Genomic DNA, 19,000 nt, shown 5'->3' on the forward strand with positions numbered 1-19,000 from the left:
AGCAGCAGCAAAGAGAGCAGAGAAAGCCAGAGCTCCCCCTTTTCCAGCATCTTCCTCTTGCCCCGCCCGTGGCTTCGGACCACTTCGGCCTCACTACACTGTGCTCTTAACATCAGCTGTCTCCTTCCCCTCCATGTTGTGTTGTTCCACATATCAAGAGTTTCAGTTGATAAAATCTGACCTCCACCTGCCCCTCAGCAGGCATTCGCAGCACTCCTTTATTCTGGATCTCCTCCACATCACTGTTTCTGTGGGTAACCTGGTCATCAGGTGCTTGCTTCTGAACCCTATTCACAGCTCTGGCTCCCAGGTCCCCAGTTATGGGCGGGTTTCTGATCTCCTTGTCCGTGCTGGGTGGATGGATTATGCCTGACTGTTTGAAAAGTCAATTATTCTTACTAGGCTGTACCACTACTAAAAGATAAGGCCATGCTTTTTATCACTTTTCTCTCTCATTAATAATTATCATTGAATAATTATTTTCATTTATAGTAGAAGAGTTAGTTTTTTTGTTTGCTGCTATAATATCTTCTTTAAGCTAAAACAGTATATCACTCTGTTTTAGAAAGCCACTAAACTACATTAACCGAGTGTTTAAATTAAATTTAAAGGACATGCCAAGTGTCTCATTTGAATAATTCATTGATGGTGTATCCCCACCTGCTTCTGCCGCTTTGCCAATGTCTGAATTTGTGTGACGGAGGGGCTGAATAGTGATGTGTGACACACTCCTGATGAAAAATAACAGCGGCCCTTAGATCCTCACAACAGCTGATGAAGAATCGCTGACTTTTATTGGTGCTGAATAAAAGGATGGGATGAAAGAGTCAAAGGCTGAGTGAGAGAAAGAGGGATTCAGAGGGAGGGGCGGAGGAGTGCAAAACAAGGCCCCATCCATCACACGAGTTGAGAAGACACATTCCAGTGCCCTTAGCAAGAGGATACATTCACTCAAAGTCACAATAGAGGGGGAATCTGGGAGAAGCTGGGAGGGGTACCCATCAATACACAACCTCTTCCTCGCACCCTCTGTGTGCATAGACTCAATATGCCTTCCACTCCAATTCAGTTCCTTCTATAGGCATGACAAATGTACATTTTGCCAGAGACGAATGTGTTCGTACTCAGAATAAGAAAAAACAGACGAAAAAACGAAATCCGGGCGCAGAAATAGTTGAAAATTCTTTCTTCCTTAAACACCCTTTTCCCTCCCTCTTTTCTCTCTGCCTCTCATTAATCAGAGTTGGTGAAATTTGAGCTGGAGTTGTCGCATATCTCTTTCTGGCAGAGTTAGAGGGGATTTTAGGGTGGAGGGAGCAGGTGATGGCTTTCTGGAGTGCACTCATTTACACTCCTCCCTTTCTCTCGCTGAGCAGCGTGAAGAGGTGGGAGAGATGAGGGGCCGCCTCCTCTCACTCCTGTGAGCTGCACCTGCCAGGGGTGAGAGGATCAATTGTGAACTCTGACCTCGTACCTTCCACAATGCCCGATTATAACATGCACCATGTAATATATACACCGTACATTAGGAACAGGCAGAAAAATTGATATCAGGGCAGCTGCAGAGTTCATTTTCACAGCTAATAATCATGTAGGATTCAAAAAGTAGAGACATTAAGATGTCCCAACAGCCACCTCACTCATAGACAGTGGTTTGAAACTAATTGGATGAGTAAACTATCTGTCAATATCAAGGATGTCCAGGTTATTATTACATTATTACATAAACTGGGAGATAAACTGGTGTTTGATCCATATAAAAATACATTTGGTCCAAATCTAATCGGATATTTTTTGATTTTCTGATACATCCTGAGAAAGTCTGAACAGATAAACTATCAATGACCTTCAAACTGACTCATAAGTAACAGACAGATGACATCTAGGGAAATATCTGGAGACATTAGGCTTCATTTAATTTACATTTCTATTCTGCCGTCACTGTTTGTACAGCTTAAGTTCAGACCACATCCTTTTGGTGATCTCCGTATATTGTGCACACTGTGGCATGAGCTTTTATTGTTTTTTATCCAGACTGAACCTCCAATTTGTTGTTGGGGTTTGTTTAGCAGTTATAGCATTAATATATGTGGACAAGTCTATCTCACAACGTTAATGTTACAATATGACAAGAGGAGCTGGTGAATCAAGCTGTTGTGTTCACCTGATTTTTAAAGAGGACTGATGGTTTCTTTCCTCTCGTTCTCTCTTTCTTGAGTCTGTTATGAACTGATTCCATGCTGAAGGATGGAATGATGATGGGAGGTCTGGGGGTGGAGTGAATGAGAAGAGGGATAAGAGGGTGAATGCAGGAAGGGTTGACGAACAGAAGGAATAAGAAATGTGAGGCATCGTTGGGTTGAAGTTTAGAGGCCTCTGCTCTCCTTCTTCCCTCTGCCTTTTTCCTTCTTTCTTCCTCACTTTCTTCAGTTCTCCTTCTCCTATTTCTCATGCTCTCTTTCATCTTTATTCTCATTTCTGTCCTCCTTCGGCAGCTTTTCTGGCACACCTTTTTTACTTTATTTTCCTCTTTGCTCATCTCTACCTTCACGTATTCTGTGCTTTGATGGAACAGGAGCTTTATGTTCTTCTCCATCTCGCTCGCTCCTTGATGAGTTCCCTCTCTGTCATCTCTTTGCTTTGTGTCTGCAGCTCCTCTGTTTTTTTCTTTTGTCTTTTATACGAGGAGTCTTTACCTCCTCTTGAACTTGGTGTTCCTTCTTCCATTTGACCCCTCTCTGGTGATAGTCCATCTCTTATCTTGGCCAAGTTTCTCCTGACTTTTCAATTCCATTATTTTAATTGTGATGGCGTTTCTGTTCTCATCTTTCTTTCGTCTGACTTCTTTCGCCGCCTTTTCACAATCTACTTGCAAAGCATTCATCTCAGCGGCCACATCGTCCTTCCTGACAGATCACCTGAAAGACAACCTTACTCAGTTCGTTGATCATTAGGTCGAATAATACTCCTGTCTCACTAACTTAGTCATGCTTTGTCTGCAGCTGTTTTTCAAGCTTTTCAGTGTCCTCCATCTTTTTGTCCATCCAATCAGTGTACCAAAATTGGCGTCAGAATGTCTATATGGGTTTGGCGATCTCAAACAATCTCAAAGTTAGATTTAAGATTAAAGTTATGCTGATATCTGCGAGTGGATCCATTGATAGACCCAGGGGTGCAACTACCTACTTTCTGAGGGGTATGCAGACGCCTGACAGCTGTTAGAAGACTTTCTTCTGCAGGTTTCCGTCTTTCCGTATTTCTTTTTTTTTAAAACACATATTCAGCGCAGGATGTTCATCAATTAGCCTACTGATAATTAATTATGAGCAGAGATGGGTAGAGTAGCCAAAAATTGTACTCAAGTAAAAGTACTGTTACTTTAGAATAATATGACTCAAGTAAAAGTAAAAAAGTAGTCATCCAAATAATTACTTGAGTAAAAAAGTGCTCAGTGGGGGGGGGGGGGGGGGGGGGGGGGGAAGAGGTAAGAAGAAAAGTAACGAGCTCATTGTAGCCTAATGTAGCGGAGTAAGAGGACAGTTTCTGCTGCACAAATCTACTCAAGTAAAAGTAAAAAGTATAGTGATTTAAAACGACTCCTAAAGTAAATTTAAAAAAAAAACTTACTCAAGTAAATGTAACTTGTTACTACCCACCTCTGATTATGAGAGGCATTTTGCGTATTAAGAGCGACTCATCATTTATATTTATAATTTGATATTTATATGTAAATAAAATATATAATACTCACAAGAGTTCCAGCAGCTAATGTGTCTGGCCATCAAGTCAAAACATAGATTACTAATTTATTACAGCAAAATATAGTTTGGGCTACCAGGTGTTATCCTAACTGTCGAGGTCATTTGTCATTTTTTACAGTCAACATCTCTTACTGTAGAGCTGTGTGCTGCATATCTTTTCAGGACCTCCTTCTCTGTCTTTGTTGTAGACCCCCACACAACACTTGTGCTACATCCCCTCTTTATCTACAGAGACACTGAATCAGTATCCACAGAAGCAAGGCTTGCTGAGTTACACTGTTGCTACTTGAAAGCTTCTGTTGCCATATTTGAGCCTTTTGAAGGATTTTTTTCTCAAAAAAGCACTTAGTGGGATATATAGCCAAGTACAATAGACTCAACTGCAGTCTCTGGAGCGAGTGCAGCAGCCCGACAGCTGATAAGGAGGTAGATGTGAGTGAGATTGGCAAAATTAAGGCATTATGATGCTTACTATCCATCAACAACACAATCACATTCTATATTTTAGGCAAGATCGAGATCAATCAAGGTATCGCCTGTTTAATGATATTTAGTCTGCTTCGTTAGAAAGAGTCGTATATTTTCTCTCTGCCAGCATAGAAATAGAAAAAAAAATATGAAATTATTCCATCAGAGGATGAAATGCAGACACAGATTTACTTGATAAATCCCTGGATTGACTTGTATCAATGATAATAGAAACATCAACAACTCAATCACAAAATGATAATAAATACAATGATAAATGGAAATGAAGAGAATTCTTTTCATGCACAAACTAAAATGTCTGGTTTATATAGGAACAGAGTTATATTATGTACTGATGAATTATTGTGCACATGAAGGAATAAATGTCAGCGGGAGAAGCTGTACAGTCTGATGGCCGAAGGAAGGAAGGATTTTCTGTGGCGTTCAGTTGCACATCGTGGTGGAATGTCCTCATGGAGTGGATTTGGGGAGTTGTCCAATATTGTCCTCACCTTGGACAACCTCCTCCTCTCTGACACCACATTCACAGAGTCCATTTACCCTCCTTTAATCCTACTGGCCTTGCAGAGCAGTTTGTTGAGAATGTTAGCATTTGCTGCCCTCAGTCTGCTGCCCCACCGTGCAGCAACACAGAGGATAGTACTGACCACAACCGCCTGAAAACACACCCAAAGTATCATCCCACAGAAGCTAAAGGACCTCATCCGCCTTTGGAAGTGGAGACAGCTCTGGCCTTTTGTGCAGAGGGCACTGGTGATTGTTGCTCAGTCCGTGACCGGTTCTTTGCTCTTTGCAGTGTTAAGCAGCCGATGGTTCTGCACACATCCCGTGACAAAGTTGTCCACTTTGGCCCTGTGCTGAACCTGGACTCTGTTTGATGCATGCAACTGCAGCAGAGCCTTCAGAAAACTTCTGAAGTTAGCATGTCTGTGTGCAGAAGTTGAAGTCCATGGTGTAGACTGCAGTAAAACAGCTTAAACTGACCAGAGAACACACAATTCTTAGACATTGCATGCTGATAACTTGTTTTCCTGCATTTCCCTTGATGATATGTTAACTGTTGTAGTTTTGGCTTGACCGCCTCATACCACATCAGTGCCTGAGTGCTTTTCAGCTTGTGTCCATTCAAAACAAGGCCTCTTTATTTTTTTGGTCATAGGATTCTGCTGACTGCTCATTTTGTCAGTGAACTGGGTACAAATGGTTATTATTCAGAGTGATGAGATTCAGTTGGGGTTTTTGTCGGGACTTAGAGTAGTGTGAAAGTTGGTGTCAGTGGACCCCTGGCCTAGATCGACTCAAAGCCAGTGTGTTAGTTTCTATGGTAATGAAGAAATAGTAACTACCTCCCAGCAGCGTCCCGCCGCGTGTCACCCCCTCAATTGAGTGCATCTGCAGAAAATGGGAGACCCTGTGAGATGGGCAGTGACCCGTCATCAAACCGACTCTCACATATATGGTCATATATAGACTCTGAATTAGCCTAAAGATCCTCTTTCACACTGCCTACGTCATAACTCTTGAGAGAAAGTTGAACTGGGCCATATATTCCCTGATTTGATAAAAGCAGAGTGTGAGACGAGCTGTCGCAGAGGTCATTAGGATGAAGGGGGAGAAGTGAAATGCAACAACTGAGTGGGATCCAACAAAAGCTCACTCTAGATCACAATACCTCCAATAGAAATTAGACAAGAATGGGGGATATTAAGTTATGAAAGCGATACAGGGGGTTCGCTTGTGTTCCTCTCATCCAGGAAAATAACAAGGTGCTTCATGCAAAGTCCTGCAGATTTAAAGCAAACAACATTTTCTCATCATAAACTCCTGAGATTTTTGTACAGTAGATATTTTTTTTTCAAAAACAGCGCGACTTGAGTTTGTGTTTGCAGTCAGATCTTTGCATTCTGGAGAAATTAAAACAATTGTGACTCCTGAAAGGAGACTAATGTGAGATGAAAGGGGAGGAAATGGGCGACACTGCAGGAGGTCATTAATGAGAAAGCCATAAAGTTAAAGGAGTCAGTGGGTTTTAGTCTCAGATTCCTGGAAGACTTCAGCCTGTGTTTCGTACACCTCTTTCTCATCCTCTGCTTCAAGGGGTGGACACACTGCTGGAGTAATCACGAGCTGCTGATTTAAAAATGAATAAGTAACGGTTACATGAGTAGGTTTTGTGAGGGTATTTATCTCCCCCCCTTTCCCTCCTGCTCTAACTCTCTGACCTCACTCCTTTCTAACTCTTACCCCCCTCGGTGATTTCCCATGGGCCTCCTATTGATTCAATTAAGTGAGCACACAAATACCGTATGCTTTTTCTCAACCAACCACAAAACAGCTTGGCAGCTGCATCGAGGCATGCTGCACGCACCTCTTTTTGCAATAAAACGTAGAATCTTTTCACCTATTTCTTTCCATCACCGAAAACCTCCGAGCATCTGGAAACATCTGAGCATCAGACGTGAAAACTCGCAGTGAAAAAGTGAGCGAAGGGAGGGAAAGGGGGCAGGATCCGAAAAGTAAAGCGGAGAAAAGGAGGGTGGAGTAGCAAGTCATCATCAGAAGACGTTCTGTGCCATAATTCAGCTTTGTTTTCGACCACAATAAAGTCTCCTACGTGTCGGTCTATAGCATAACATTCAGAGAAGAGAAATGAGGCAAACACAACATGGCGAAAAAGACGCTTTGCTTTCTTTTATTTTGTAGTTGTGAGACTATTCATGAATGGGGACGGGGAACAAAGGGGGTAGTGTGGATGAAGGCACCATTGCTGACATCCCCAGCACTTTGAACAACTTGTCAGTGCAGACACTGAAGCAACTGCATTCTGTCACATTTGTGTACAAACCCCTTGAAAGGGCTGGCTGACCTGCCCATATCCCTTTATTGGGGTTCAAATGGCAAGAGGCATTCATTGTGTCTGGGAGAGTTCATTAAATTCATTGGTTTGACCTGTTATTTCTAGGCCAAAAGTCTACTGATTTGGAAAAATGTGAGTCAGGCATACGCAATGGCCAACTGACCTCCACAGGGTAACAAACCCTTTTGAAGAGCATTTCAAGGCTTTTATATGAATGGGGTCAAAGGGGAAGTTTGAGGCATATCTATAGCAGAACCAATGGATTTACATCAAAAGGAAATTTGAAATCATCCGAAGATATTTAGAACTCTAATCGCATTTTAGTAATATTTCTACCCACAACACATTTTTCATTTTAAAGTGTGAGGATGATGAAACTTTGACACTAAGTGACGTAGTTGGTGAATTCACCAGTTAAAGCGTTTGTATTAAAAAAAGGCTGAGGAAAAGAAGTATTCTCGGCTCCTTTAGTTCCCATAACATCAACACATTTAGATGTAAATAGGCTCATTAGAGAGGCCAGGGTGTCAGGTTCGGATATTTTTCTCATTTATTCTCGTAAAAAAAGGTCCAGGACCCACAGCATGTGTTTTTTTTCTGCAGATGTATGTTACCAATGAGAGAAATTCTATTTTACTTGAAAATACTTGGGTGTGATTATGCAAATTGGAGCTTAAAATAAGGAATGCCACCACCAGACAATTTGGTTTTACAGTAAACGTAAGAAACCATCACCAATTAGAAAAGTTCCAAGTCCTTTTTTTTTTTTTTTTTACCCCAGATCCGTTCAGACATAATTCAAAGATTGTGCTCAAAGATGAGACACAAAATGCATCTTGATCCACTTTACGATCATCTACAAAATGAGTGCAAATGAACGTTACATCTAGCCACTTTGAAATGTTGAGATTTGAAGCCTTCTTCAACCAAATTCATGGTCATAGGCGTCATTTACGTGTTAGACATGTCTGCACTGCTTTTTGAAATGACTAATTTAGTCTCTTCAGTCACTTTTTAAAAGCATGAATAGAAAAGATTTTACCAAAAAATGTGAGCTAAATGAGTATCCTTTGAGAACGGTTTATAGGCACAGCAAGAGAAGATACTTTACAATGTGTCTTTCTAGATGTAAATGTAGAAAAATAAAAACCTAATACATAATAACAGAACAGTGATTAAAATGATAAGAATGTGTCGTGATTGGCGATCATTGATTGGACATGAAGCTCGAACTGTGAATGTTTCACCGATGAAAAAGAAGTTTGCAGCATCAAAACAAGGTGGACAGGTGTTACACACACACTGAAAATGTTGTTGAGATATTGATATTTTAAATATTGTTTGAATTCACAAGTGTTGAAGACTGTTTCAAAATGGTTTTTCATCTGAGTCCTCGTGTCCGCTCTACTTTTCAACACAGTGATGCAGCTATGGTTCATTTACAGCATGCATGTTATTCACATTAACGCAGCTCCTTTCCCAGTATCTGCTCTCTTCTGCCATTTCTAGTTATTCAATAGCTGCACTTTACTCTGCGTCAAGACAGTCTGTGTGGCCAGCGGTGTGGAGACAGGTAAAGCTGTGAGGACGCAGCAGCAGCAGCAGCAGCAGCAGCAGCACTTGAACTGTACTCAATCACATCAGAGAGGCTCTACACAGCAGACTGAGGCAGAAATGTGGAAATCAGACTCACCATCAGTTAGTGCTGAATACATCAGACATTTTAATACTTAAGTTATAACGTCTCTACCATTTTCATCAGATTTTTGCCTCTCATATCTCCTGATTAGGAGAAATTTTATGAAATGCAGAATTCTATATTTAGGGCTGTTCGAGATGTCTGCCTCAACTCTTCAGCAGACGTGAGCACAGTGTTCAATATACGCCGATTGGATAAAGTGGGAAAGAAAATGGATGAATGGATGGATGAAAAAGATTAAGGGAGAGACCTGACAAATTAAAAATCTATTGTGACAATCAGGTGGTTGCACAATCTAACTCTAAATCTAAATCTGATAAACATATAAGGGTGCACAAGGGTTATCAGCGGAAATCAGAACAACTCTGTGTAATGTGTGACGTGTGGTAAACAGTGCATAATTTCAGCCTCTGGTCGACTGACGGTGGCCCAAAAAAGGAAAAAACTGGATTAATCTGGCATCAACAGTAAGATTAAACATTAATAACTAAAATGAAAAGAAGCCTGATGACAATTAGAAACAAATTATTTGGTCATAACAGACGAGGATTCGTCTGTGCAGCTCAGACGAAGTCCAGCGTGATCGCCGTGAAGCTGGACTATGACAGTGAAGCATGGTGCTGGGAGTGTGATGATATGGGGTTAAATGAGCGCAAAAGACATTGGAGAGATAACATTTATGGATAGATTTATAAATGCTTGTGAATATATGAAAATTCAAAAGATGATCCCCAGAAAGTTTGGCAAAGGAGGGATATATATAAACATGATTATGATTCAACACAAATGGACAAAAAGAGCAAACCTGGCCAAATATGTCACCTGACTCAACATATTTGGGCGTCATGATGTCTTCTTTAGGTAGAGCAACACTTCTCTGCATTAATTTGCAGCTGATGGCAGAACAACAGAAAAAAAATAAAGATTAAAGAGCAAACACCCTACTGTTCAACTTAAAATGAATGCAATATAATCTATTTTATTTGTTTTTTCAGTTCCATGCTGCTTTATCCACATAACTGGACAGATTTACATAAATTATTTTTATTTTAACTTAATAACTTAAGTTACTGAAGTGAACTGAGTGAATGTTCACTGTACATCTTTCAGACTTCTGCAGATTATTGACAGGGCAGCTCCACACACCAACACCAGTGACTCTTCCACACTGTGGAAGTTTTAGGATGCAGTGAGTTGCCGCGGTCCTAAACTGTGTCAACATGAATTATGATGGGTTATTTGTCATATACACAAGAATGATGTGACTTCAGGTGCAGTCCTTGCTCTAGGAGAAGTTATTCACTAAAAGGACGTAAACTGAATGTAACCTAACATTTGCCACAAGTTTAATCAAACAAAACTAAAATTCTGCAGCCTGCATGTGAATATATTGATGCAAACAACTTTTAACTCTTTTATAAACTGATGTCACCAGCGTTGTTTATCCTTTTTGCTCGTGTTTTGGCCTCGTTTGAATTATCACCATTTCCATACTTCAAATGGAAAAACATCATAAGCTACGAGTATTTTTCTGCATATACAGCCTCCACTTTAGAGGCATCTCTTGTTGTTGCCTTTGATACTATTGTACAGTATGTAGAAGCTAACATTGTTCGTATAGATTCTGCACTGATACATAGCAACTGCAACAAAAACAACAATTGTCTTAATATCAAGAAATTTATGAAAATCTGTTCATTAATTCCAGCTAAACAGAGATCATTCAGCTCTAACTGAATGTGTTAGCCCTTTAAGAAACCCACACCCCCACTCACATTAAAAAGGCTTTTTTTTCTTGCCTTTGAAGAGCATGCCAAACAAGACTGTGTGATCAGAAAATTAATTAACTCAAATGTTGTTTAATACACTTTAGATTTTGGCTTCTCTATGATGATTAAGCTCATTTACAGCAGCGTAATGAAGCTTTCAGGGTTTTTAATAATCCACATTTTTGACTTTTACTGCTCTGTCTTGTTGACTCTTGTTCCTCCTGTTGTGACGGTAGAATTGGGAAAGTAAAAACTTTAGTTCCAGGGTTTCATGATTTGGGTTTCATGCATTTGGAGCGTTCGTTTTTTTTCACAAAAAATGCACCGTACAAATGTGATCCTTTGAAATTATATTACCAAATCAACACCTAAAAAAAGTGTTTTGTGTGTTGTTAAATATCCACCTAATGTCACACATGTCTTGTTGCCAGGTGTGGTAGAAAGGAAGCGCCATCTCGTTCATTGCGAGGCTTCTGCAGACTTAGTTGTCATCTTCAAATGATAAGATACTATCTGCTCAAGTTAACAAGAAAATAACACACGCAACAATCTCCATGTTTTGGGTCTTATCAGTCATCCTTCAGTTTGGTAAAAGAAAACATGTCAAAACAATTGATGTTTTGTTCAGTCAAGTTCAAATTCACCTGTGGAGCCTTATATCTGTCACTTTATGCTCCTTCAACTGACAGCATCTCTTTGTCCATGTCCCTCTCTCTTAAGGATTCATTAGTCCCTATAGACTCCAGCAGCCTAAACATATTGCACCATTCAGCTGGTACTTATCTGTCATCTGTTATCTATTGGACTGGTGTTTCTGCTGAGCATATGAATGATAATCAGGCCTTTGTGTGCCCATAGAGGTGCAGCGGGATCTGCAGTCTATGATGTTGCCTCAGGGGCAGATTAGGAGGGGCAGCCGGCCCTCTGTGTCACGTTGACAGTCACAGCGCCCATCCGCGGCTGGGCCAAGCCCCAGTGGGACCTTAAATCCTGTTACACTGTCAGCTAAAACCATCATTTGTATTAGAGATGTGTGGGTGTTTAAGTGTGTGTACATATTAAGTGAGGGGGGATAGTGTCTTAAACTATGAATTATTCATATCAAAAAGAAAAGGAGATATTGACTACATCTCCATAAACAGACTGCTCTTTTTATGTCATCAGGCACGAGATCTTTGGGTATAATTGCGTAAAAGCCCCTGAAAATGTGCTTCACCAACGGCACAGCAGGCACTGGTCAGTGTTATCATCAGGGATGAATTTGAGTGATGGCAATTGTTCCAACTTAATATCTTATAAATAATTTACTATTTCAGGGGCATTGCTTCCCCCACTATCAAACATTCATGTTAAGAAGCTTTACCAACCCACAGCTGTATGCTGAACACACGGAGCTATGCTGAGTTAGTCTGGTTTAATGCTGACTGACAAAAAAAAAAAAAACACAGAGATGGATGTGATGACACACTATCATAAGTGGCTATAGATGTATATTTATTATTTCTGCTTGGAGCTTGTGCAGAAATGTAACAGCGTTATTATAGTGTGAGAGGGCTATTTTCCTCGATTATTTATCTCAGTAACAAGTGATTATGGAGAATGAGATTCTTTGCACTTCTGGCCCGCGCCTCCAGAGGGAGGTCAAAACTATTTGTCAGTCTCCAGTTGGGATTGCAAATTAGGATGAGCCTCCCTGCGTGACGACCCATGAAACCTCTATTCCTATCCACAGGATAACTGCTGTACATAATTTGAAAATTAGGGCCTTTGATAACATCTTTATGTTGAGCAACGGGCATCATTCTGCCCCCACGCACTGACTACCTGCCGCTGAAAAGGATATTTTTAAATCTGAAGCGTTTATGACAGATGATGCCTATTTTATTTGGACCTTTAGCGCATGAACTGTCCGAGCTCTTCGTGATAATAAGTGTTTCTCGTGCAGGATGGAAATGGATATTAAAGTTATTGTCAGAATAAAAAACACAGCTTAGTTTTTTTTTTTGAGATTCCAGAGATTCGAGGGATATTGACAAACTTGGCCAATTCCTCGCAGAAATGACTAATAGTAAAATGAACATGGCTCTTGAGTATACAGCAGGTTTTTTTTTTCCAAATGATTGAATCTCGTTAGAGGGTTTAAGAGCTTCTTATTTACTTTAATGGCGAAACCTAATTACAAGATTAGTGGTGTGAAGCTCAACATTAAGCCTCGTTCATGAGGAGAAAATTGATAGCATCGCACTGTTATTTGGGTTCTGGAGCTGAAATGATGTGGGAAGTATTATTTAAAGTAAAAGACACACAAATAAGCATAAACAAGCCTAAATAACACAAAGCATAAGTAGAGACTGAAGTTTTCGTGGTCTTAAATTTGCATTCCGAGGCGCTGAGTCTGGCACAGCTGAGTATCTTTATGTCATATTACCTTAGTATCAAGGATTATTTTTGTATTTGTCTGCTCAGGCAAGAAGAAGCTCTGGTGTACTAAATAAATCACATTCCACTATTTACTCACATATTACGGCTCCGGTCCCTTTGAAGGTCTTGTTCAGAAAGCCCTAAAGTGAAAGAAAATGTTTTCCTATTACTTAATTCAATCAGAGCGCGAGGCGGGGGCTTCACGCGCAGCGCACAGGGCTCCTCTATGACAGAGTCGCCTTTGTTGCGCCTATCCGCCGCTGTCACACACTTTAATTCGACTCTCTTTCTCTCTCATTGAAAACCCTCCACAATGACATTCAATAAGGGCCGCAGAGTGAAAACCTGGTTATTTTTACATATTCTTTCCCCCGACTCGGCAGGGGCCCGAGCAAAGGAATTAATCACTGCTCTTTAACAGCACTGCCTTCAGGCAATGACTTGTCCCTTTTATTTGTGCCCAAAAATGACACATTAACCCCAAAATGGATATGCCTAAACTTTACATTCAGCTGTTGCGTTTGTTTGTGGACAGCACTGTCAGAGAAGTATAGCCACACAAGTGCAGAAATAATTAACCACTGTATGCATTCCAAAGACAATAAGTGAATGATTGCTTATCGTTAATGATCATTTCACTGGCTTCAACCTCTAAATCACCGAAGATTTTAAAACAATCGGTGTGAAATTACTGTCATTTTTCTGTTATTAGATGTAAATGTTACCACCCTTAATAACTTCCTTGAAAATGAAGATAACTCATTCAGAACTGTTAATATCTCAGATGAAACTTGACGAAACGTTGGCTTTCCAAATGTGACAGAAACTTTTTTTCTCGCAAATTTAAGCTCTTCTCTATGATAAAATGAGAGTGATGATAAAAGGGAGAATGGGCAGTGCCGCCTCTTGCGGCGTGGGTGGGGCTGACAAGAATAGACTACATTATGCAGTTCATTTAGTTAACAAGTGAAATAATGGGGAAGCGTGCAGTGGGAATGCCGAGAGAAAGGCACAAAACCCTTTTGAGAGCTCTTGGCCGCTTGCAGCGTAACCGTCACATGGCTGAACCGAGTCCACGCACGGCGGCTATTTAAGGACAGGCTGTGCGCCTTCAGCACCACTTCGCTGTCCACCGTCCCGAGGAGAGCACACTGGCGCAACGCACGACGCACTGTGACTCAAACTTCAACCACGCTGAGCAACAAGTTTGCAACCATGCCGAGGTCTTTTCTCGTGGATTCCTTGATTTTAAGGGAGGCCAACGACAAAGGAAACGAGAATAGCACACCTTTATTCCCGTACGCCGTGCACACGCCGCACCACCCGCATGGGCTACCGGGCTCCTGCCACTCAAGGAAAGCCGGGCTGCTGTGCTTCTGTCCGCTGTGCATGGCCGCGTCCCATCTCCATCCGTCTCCGCCGACGCTGCCGCTCCTCAAAGCATCCTTTCCTTCCTTCAGCTCACAGTACTGCCACTCCGCTCTGTCCAGGCAACACTCTTCATCCAACAGCGTCAACCTCAGCCACGGACCGGGGATATATCAAGCTGCGTACTCAGTTCCAGACCCGCGGCAGTTCCACTGCATCTCCATCGGTGAGTAAAAGCTGATTTCACTGTCAGGAGTCCTGTTTATCTCCTTTCAATAAATCGCCGTTGCTGACAGTTTCTATTACTTTCACAGAAAACAGCAACGGGAAACTTCAGAGCAGTAAGCGCATGCGCACTGCCTTCACCAGCACACAACTTTTGGAGCTGGAGCGAGAGTTCACCTCCAACATGTACCTCTCCAGACTGAGGCGCATCGAGATCGCCACGTACCTGAACTTGTCTGAGAAGCAGGTGAAAATCTGGTTCCAGAATCGCAGAGTGAAGCACAAAAAGGAGGGAAAGAGCAGTGGCCCCAGGACTGGATCACATAACTGCAAATGCTCGTCCCTCTCAGCCGCGAGATGCTCGGAAGAAGAGGACGACGACATTCCCATATCGCCCTCCTCGTCCGAAAAGGAAGATGTGGACCTGTCCATATCCCCATGAACTCGCCTCTCTTCTCTGAAAGATTTTGCTTTCGATGATTTTGAATACAGCCAAAATAAGAATGAAAAAAAAAAGACGTTTGTACATAGACAGATAATATTTAATCAGGGAGCTGCCCTGGATGATTGTATAGCTGTATACATGTTGTACGTTTTGTATGTAGTTTTTTTTTCTGAAAACAGTTAATTGTTGTTGCCAATCAAATGAGTATGATAGGCATATTTTGAGGACAAGCCCAAAAACAATAGCAACAATGTTTATAAATATTTTGGGGAAGACAGTATTTTGTACTATACTTGCTGAGTATACCGCTTAGATTCATGCTATGTGGATGGAACTGTCTCTTAAAATATGGCAAGCTGGAGAGATTCCACCACTGCCACATGACCGAGACCACTCTGAATATATATCTTCAGTGTAATTGAAAAAAAATATTTATTTATTTAAAAATGTTGATACTTAAATAAAAATATTTCTGAGCCGTGCAACGTGATCGTGTGAGTTCAATGTTGTGGGTTTTGCGCACCATTGGCTGCGCACAGAAGCGCACGGCATCTCAGACCGGTGATGCTGGTTAGGGGATAAAATATGATGATAAAACTTGTGGGGAGACAATTAGATAATTCCATACTGTGCGATAGTGTTTGATCAAAAATAATAAGATGGATCATTTGTATTTGTATTCAAACTCCGGCTGGCAAATACGGCGTCGTGGAAGCGCGGTGTTCCGCGCAAATTACTCTACAGACACAAGACTTAGTTTCAGGGCAAATAAAAAAGACATGTTTTAATTTTCTCTATCATAAAGCTGGAAGTGCCACACGAACGATGTGTTTAGGCCTTTTAAGATTCTAAAAGTGAGTCAAAATAAACGGTCTGCTGCATGTTTGAGTGCAGACTTCCTCGTGACCAACCAGCAAACAAAACATTCTCGTATATCTGAGGAGCATATTAGATTATATAGCCCGAATGGGTAAATAAAAGACTTAATAACCTTTATCACGCCGAAATGATGAGGGCATTATGATGGGGTCCCCTTATCTGTTTTCCCCGGGGGCCACTCAACCCAGATATCATCGCCTGCGCTTGCCCTTTGGAGCTCTTTTCAAGTCTCAGCCCAGCTGAAGTGATCCGTCTCGTGTGAGCGAGTCAATAATCTCCGCGAGTGTATAGTAGTGCATCAGGACAGTGCATATTTTAAGATATCGATCTAACATGAAAATAAATGAGGAAAGGACACAGTTTGGTGTCCGTGACCCAGATTGTTCCTATTGTGAGTGCAACAGTTTATTGGCGGTTTTATGAGCTGCAGGTGCATTTGAGTGCTCGTGCAAACATCTTCAGCTCGGTCAGTTTTAGTTTTGAAATAGCAAAACACAAAATTATTAATTGGTGTAAAATATGTTTTTTACCAAACATCATTTAACCCATAAAAATGAAATTAAATGGCACGCTAAACTTTATAACACGCAGCATCATCATACATCAATTCAGACTTTTGGGAAAAAGCAAAAATACAATTAATATTTAAAAAAGAGCGTACATTTATTTTTTCTGTTCAGTTAAAAACGTGTTATTGGTTCAAAACCACAAATCCAAAAAGGCCAAACCTGGATTTCATCGTCGCTTCGCTTTTGTGGGACTATTTTACGCAGCGCCACTGCTGCTCTCTGACCGGGGCTTTGGTTATCCAAATTATATATTTTAAGTTGAATAGACTTTAAATGATATATTCTTCCGTAAAAAATGATCTCTAGACTTTTTTAAAGAGAGGGAAATCTATTCTTAAATTGCGTTGAGAACATAATCTGCTTCGGTGTGCCTTTTTTGGATGGAAAGTTTCACGAGTAAACTTTCATTTAATTGTTCACTTAAACATTTTAACAAAACTCTAATATTTGCATTTGTTAAGATATGGGATTAGACTATTTTGTTAATTGCACCATAGAGCCCCATTTTGCTCACAACGTCCTCTGCAAAGCGCCCTTTATCCATTCAATAGCCCGGGGGTATGCGCCCTGGGGGAGCTTATACGGTCGGTGCTCCAAATACTCAATTTATTTATTCTTAATTTTGTGCCGATCAATTCATTGAAGCAAAAAGGACTACGTTGTCTTTTTGAAAAGAAGAAAAGGGAATTGTGGACGTAACCTTGACGGAGCTGAGGAGAGGGCTCCCCTGACGCTGGAGAGCCGCTTGAGTCAACAGGCGCCCATCTAGCAGACTCGCCCTTGTCTTTATTCTTGCTAATTTTTTATTTACGGCTTTTCTTTGACATGTCTCTTATCTATCAGATTAAAAGAACGGCTTGTAACAAATCAGTCTGCACGATTTACAACAGCATTAAAAGGGGACAAAGGGAGCAGGCAGTCAGTACCTGAGAGTCTGGTAGACGGCGCAGCGCTGCAGCTGATTCGATGGTTTGAAAATACGCACGAAACAAAATACTTGAATCCTGAAAAAGAGCCTTTGTAAGTTTCTTTAGAAATCAAGCAATTCTGCATGACAAAGGACAATTAATAAGCCGTCTTTTCACAACCAGCAGCTGGTTTCCCCGTCAAGGAAAGTTGGAAAAAATTCAGACTGAATGCGCGCAAAAGCCCTTTGCGCGCAGACAGCAACCCAAGGTGACCCATTTGGCACAGTTAAAATAACCAAGCCGAGGTAAAAGCGAGGGAACTGTCAAAAACATTTAAGCTGAAATATCTTGAAATTGCAAATCCCTTTATGTGGAGGGACGCTGCCGATGTGGGTTAGTCGTACAAAGGAGGTGGTTAAGTTGGAGAGGCTTTGGAAACGGACACGTGGCTTCTCAATGAGAGCTCTTTTGGACCCGTGTGGCTTGCTATGGCACTGCACATTTAACTTGTTTAAACTTACCCAGCTTTATAAAAGTGTGAAGTAAAACATAACAAGTCAAACTACCAAGTGTTATGAAACAGTTTGTAAACTTTTTAACACGTTAATGCGTTTGTAGCTTGTTTGTTTAGGCCTGTTTAAAGGACAAAAGCGAGCTTCTCCAGACTTCCAGACTCGCCAGGAAATGGAGAGAACTGAGTTATTGTTGGAAGATGGGAGACTCTTTCCAACAGGATTTTCTTAAAACACAGATTTAAAGTTGAAAATCTGATTTATTCTTACATTTCTTCTTAGTGTGTTGTTTTCATATTTAGGCTTGAAGCTATTTTCTGCTGCGAGAAATACAGAAATGAGAGCACGTTTGTTTGGTTTTTATAATTGATTTTTTTTTTTTTTTTTACATTTGCACCAACACTGGGAATTCACCTAAATATTCCATCTTAGCCATTTCTCTATATTTCAACTTCATGTTGTTCCACATGCGTCGACAAACTGGAAAGGGGTTTTTGTCTTATAACGTGGCTGTTGTTTCAAAATCAGAACAGCGTCATGTCTCATTATGGAGCTGTTGTTGGGGACAAAGTGTGTTTAGCCGGCTGCAAAGACGGAAACAGCTCCTCATTGCCTTGAACTCCGCTCTGTTTTCTGCGGCAACATTTGAACTCACTCAGCTGTAAATAATCTGTTTAACAGCTAATCAGTAGACTAAAATGAAGGACTGGCACGCAGCTTCGTTTTCCCTCAGCCCCCCATCTCTAATTGAATATTCAACGCGCGCACCGTGCCCTGCTTGCCTTTTTCAGTGTGCTGAGAATACGCCTTTTTAATTCTCGGCCCATACACAAGCAGTGTCAAAGGTCTGGAAATAATGAACTGTGCAGACATGGAGGAAATCTTTGCGGGAGCCACCGCTGGTGGAAAGTTAATGCCCCTAAATTTGATTTATCTCAGTCTGAGACATGATATTAAAACTACTTTTTAAAAGCGTTTGATAGCCTCACCTGTAGTCATGAATATGAATATTAGACTCGTCAAAACGTGGAACAAAAGGCCCATCTGCGCACTCAGATGTGTGCTGGAAGCCGTGGAAACGCCAGGCGATTGCTCGCA

General features: G+C 41.1%; 1 protein-coding gene across 1 annotated transcript; it reads left to right on the forward strand.

Annotated features, from left to right (window-relative positions):
• The first annotated feature begins 14,104 nt into the window (after positions 1–14,104).
• Positions 14,105–15,510, forward strand: gsx1 (GS homeobox 1). Its single transcript, XM_075487154.1, has 2 exons — positions 14,105–14,590; positions 14,679–15,510. Exons 1-2 carry the CDS (start codon positions 14,212–14,214, stop codon positions 15,029–15,031), a joined length of 732 nt encoding a protein of 243 aa, XP_075343269.1. The 5' UTR covers positions 14,105–14,211; the 3' UTR covers positions 15,032–15,510.
• The last annotated feature ends 3,490 nt before the right edge of the window (positions 15,511–19,000 follow it).

Source organism: Odontesthes bonariensis, chromosome 16 (assembly GCF_027942865.1).
Source record: "Odontesthes bonariensis isolate fOdoBon6 chromosome 16, fOdoBon6.hap1, whole genome shotgun sequence".
NCBI lineage: Eukaryota > Metazoa > Chordata > Actinopteri > Atheriniformes > Atherinopsidae > Odontesthes > Odontesthes bonariensis.

Coding starts and splice junctions, on each gene's coding strand:
- gsx1 (XM_075487154.1), top strand. CDS start 14,212: ATGCCGAGGTCTTTTCTCGTGGATTCCTTGATTTTAAGGGAGGCCAAC. Junction 14,591..14,678: donor GTTCCACTGCATCTCCATCG/GTGAGTAAAAGC, acceptor TTACTTTCACAG/AAAACAGCAACGGGAAACTT.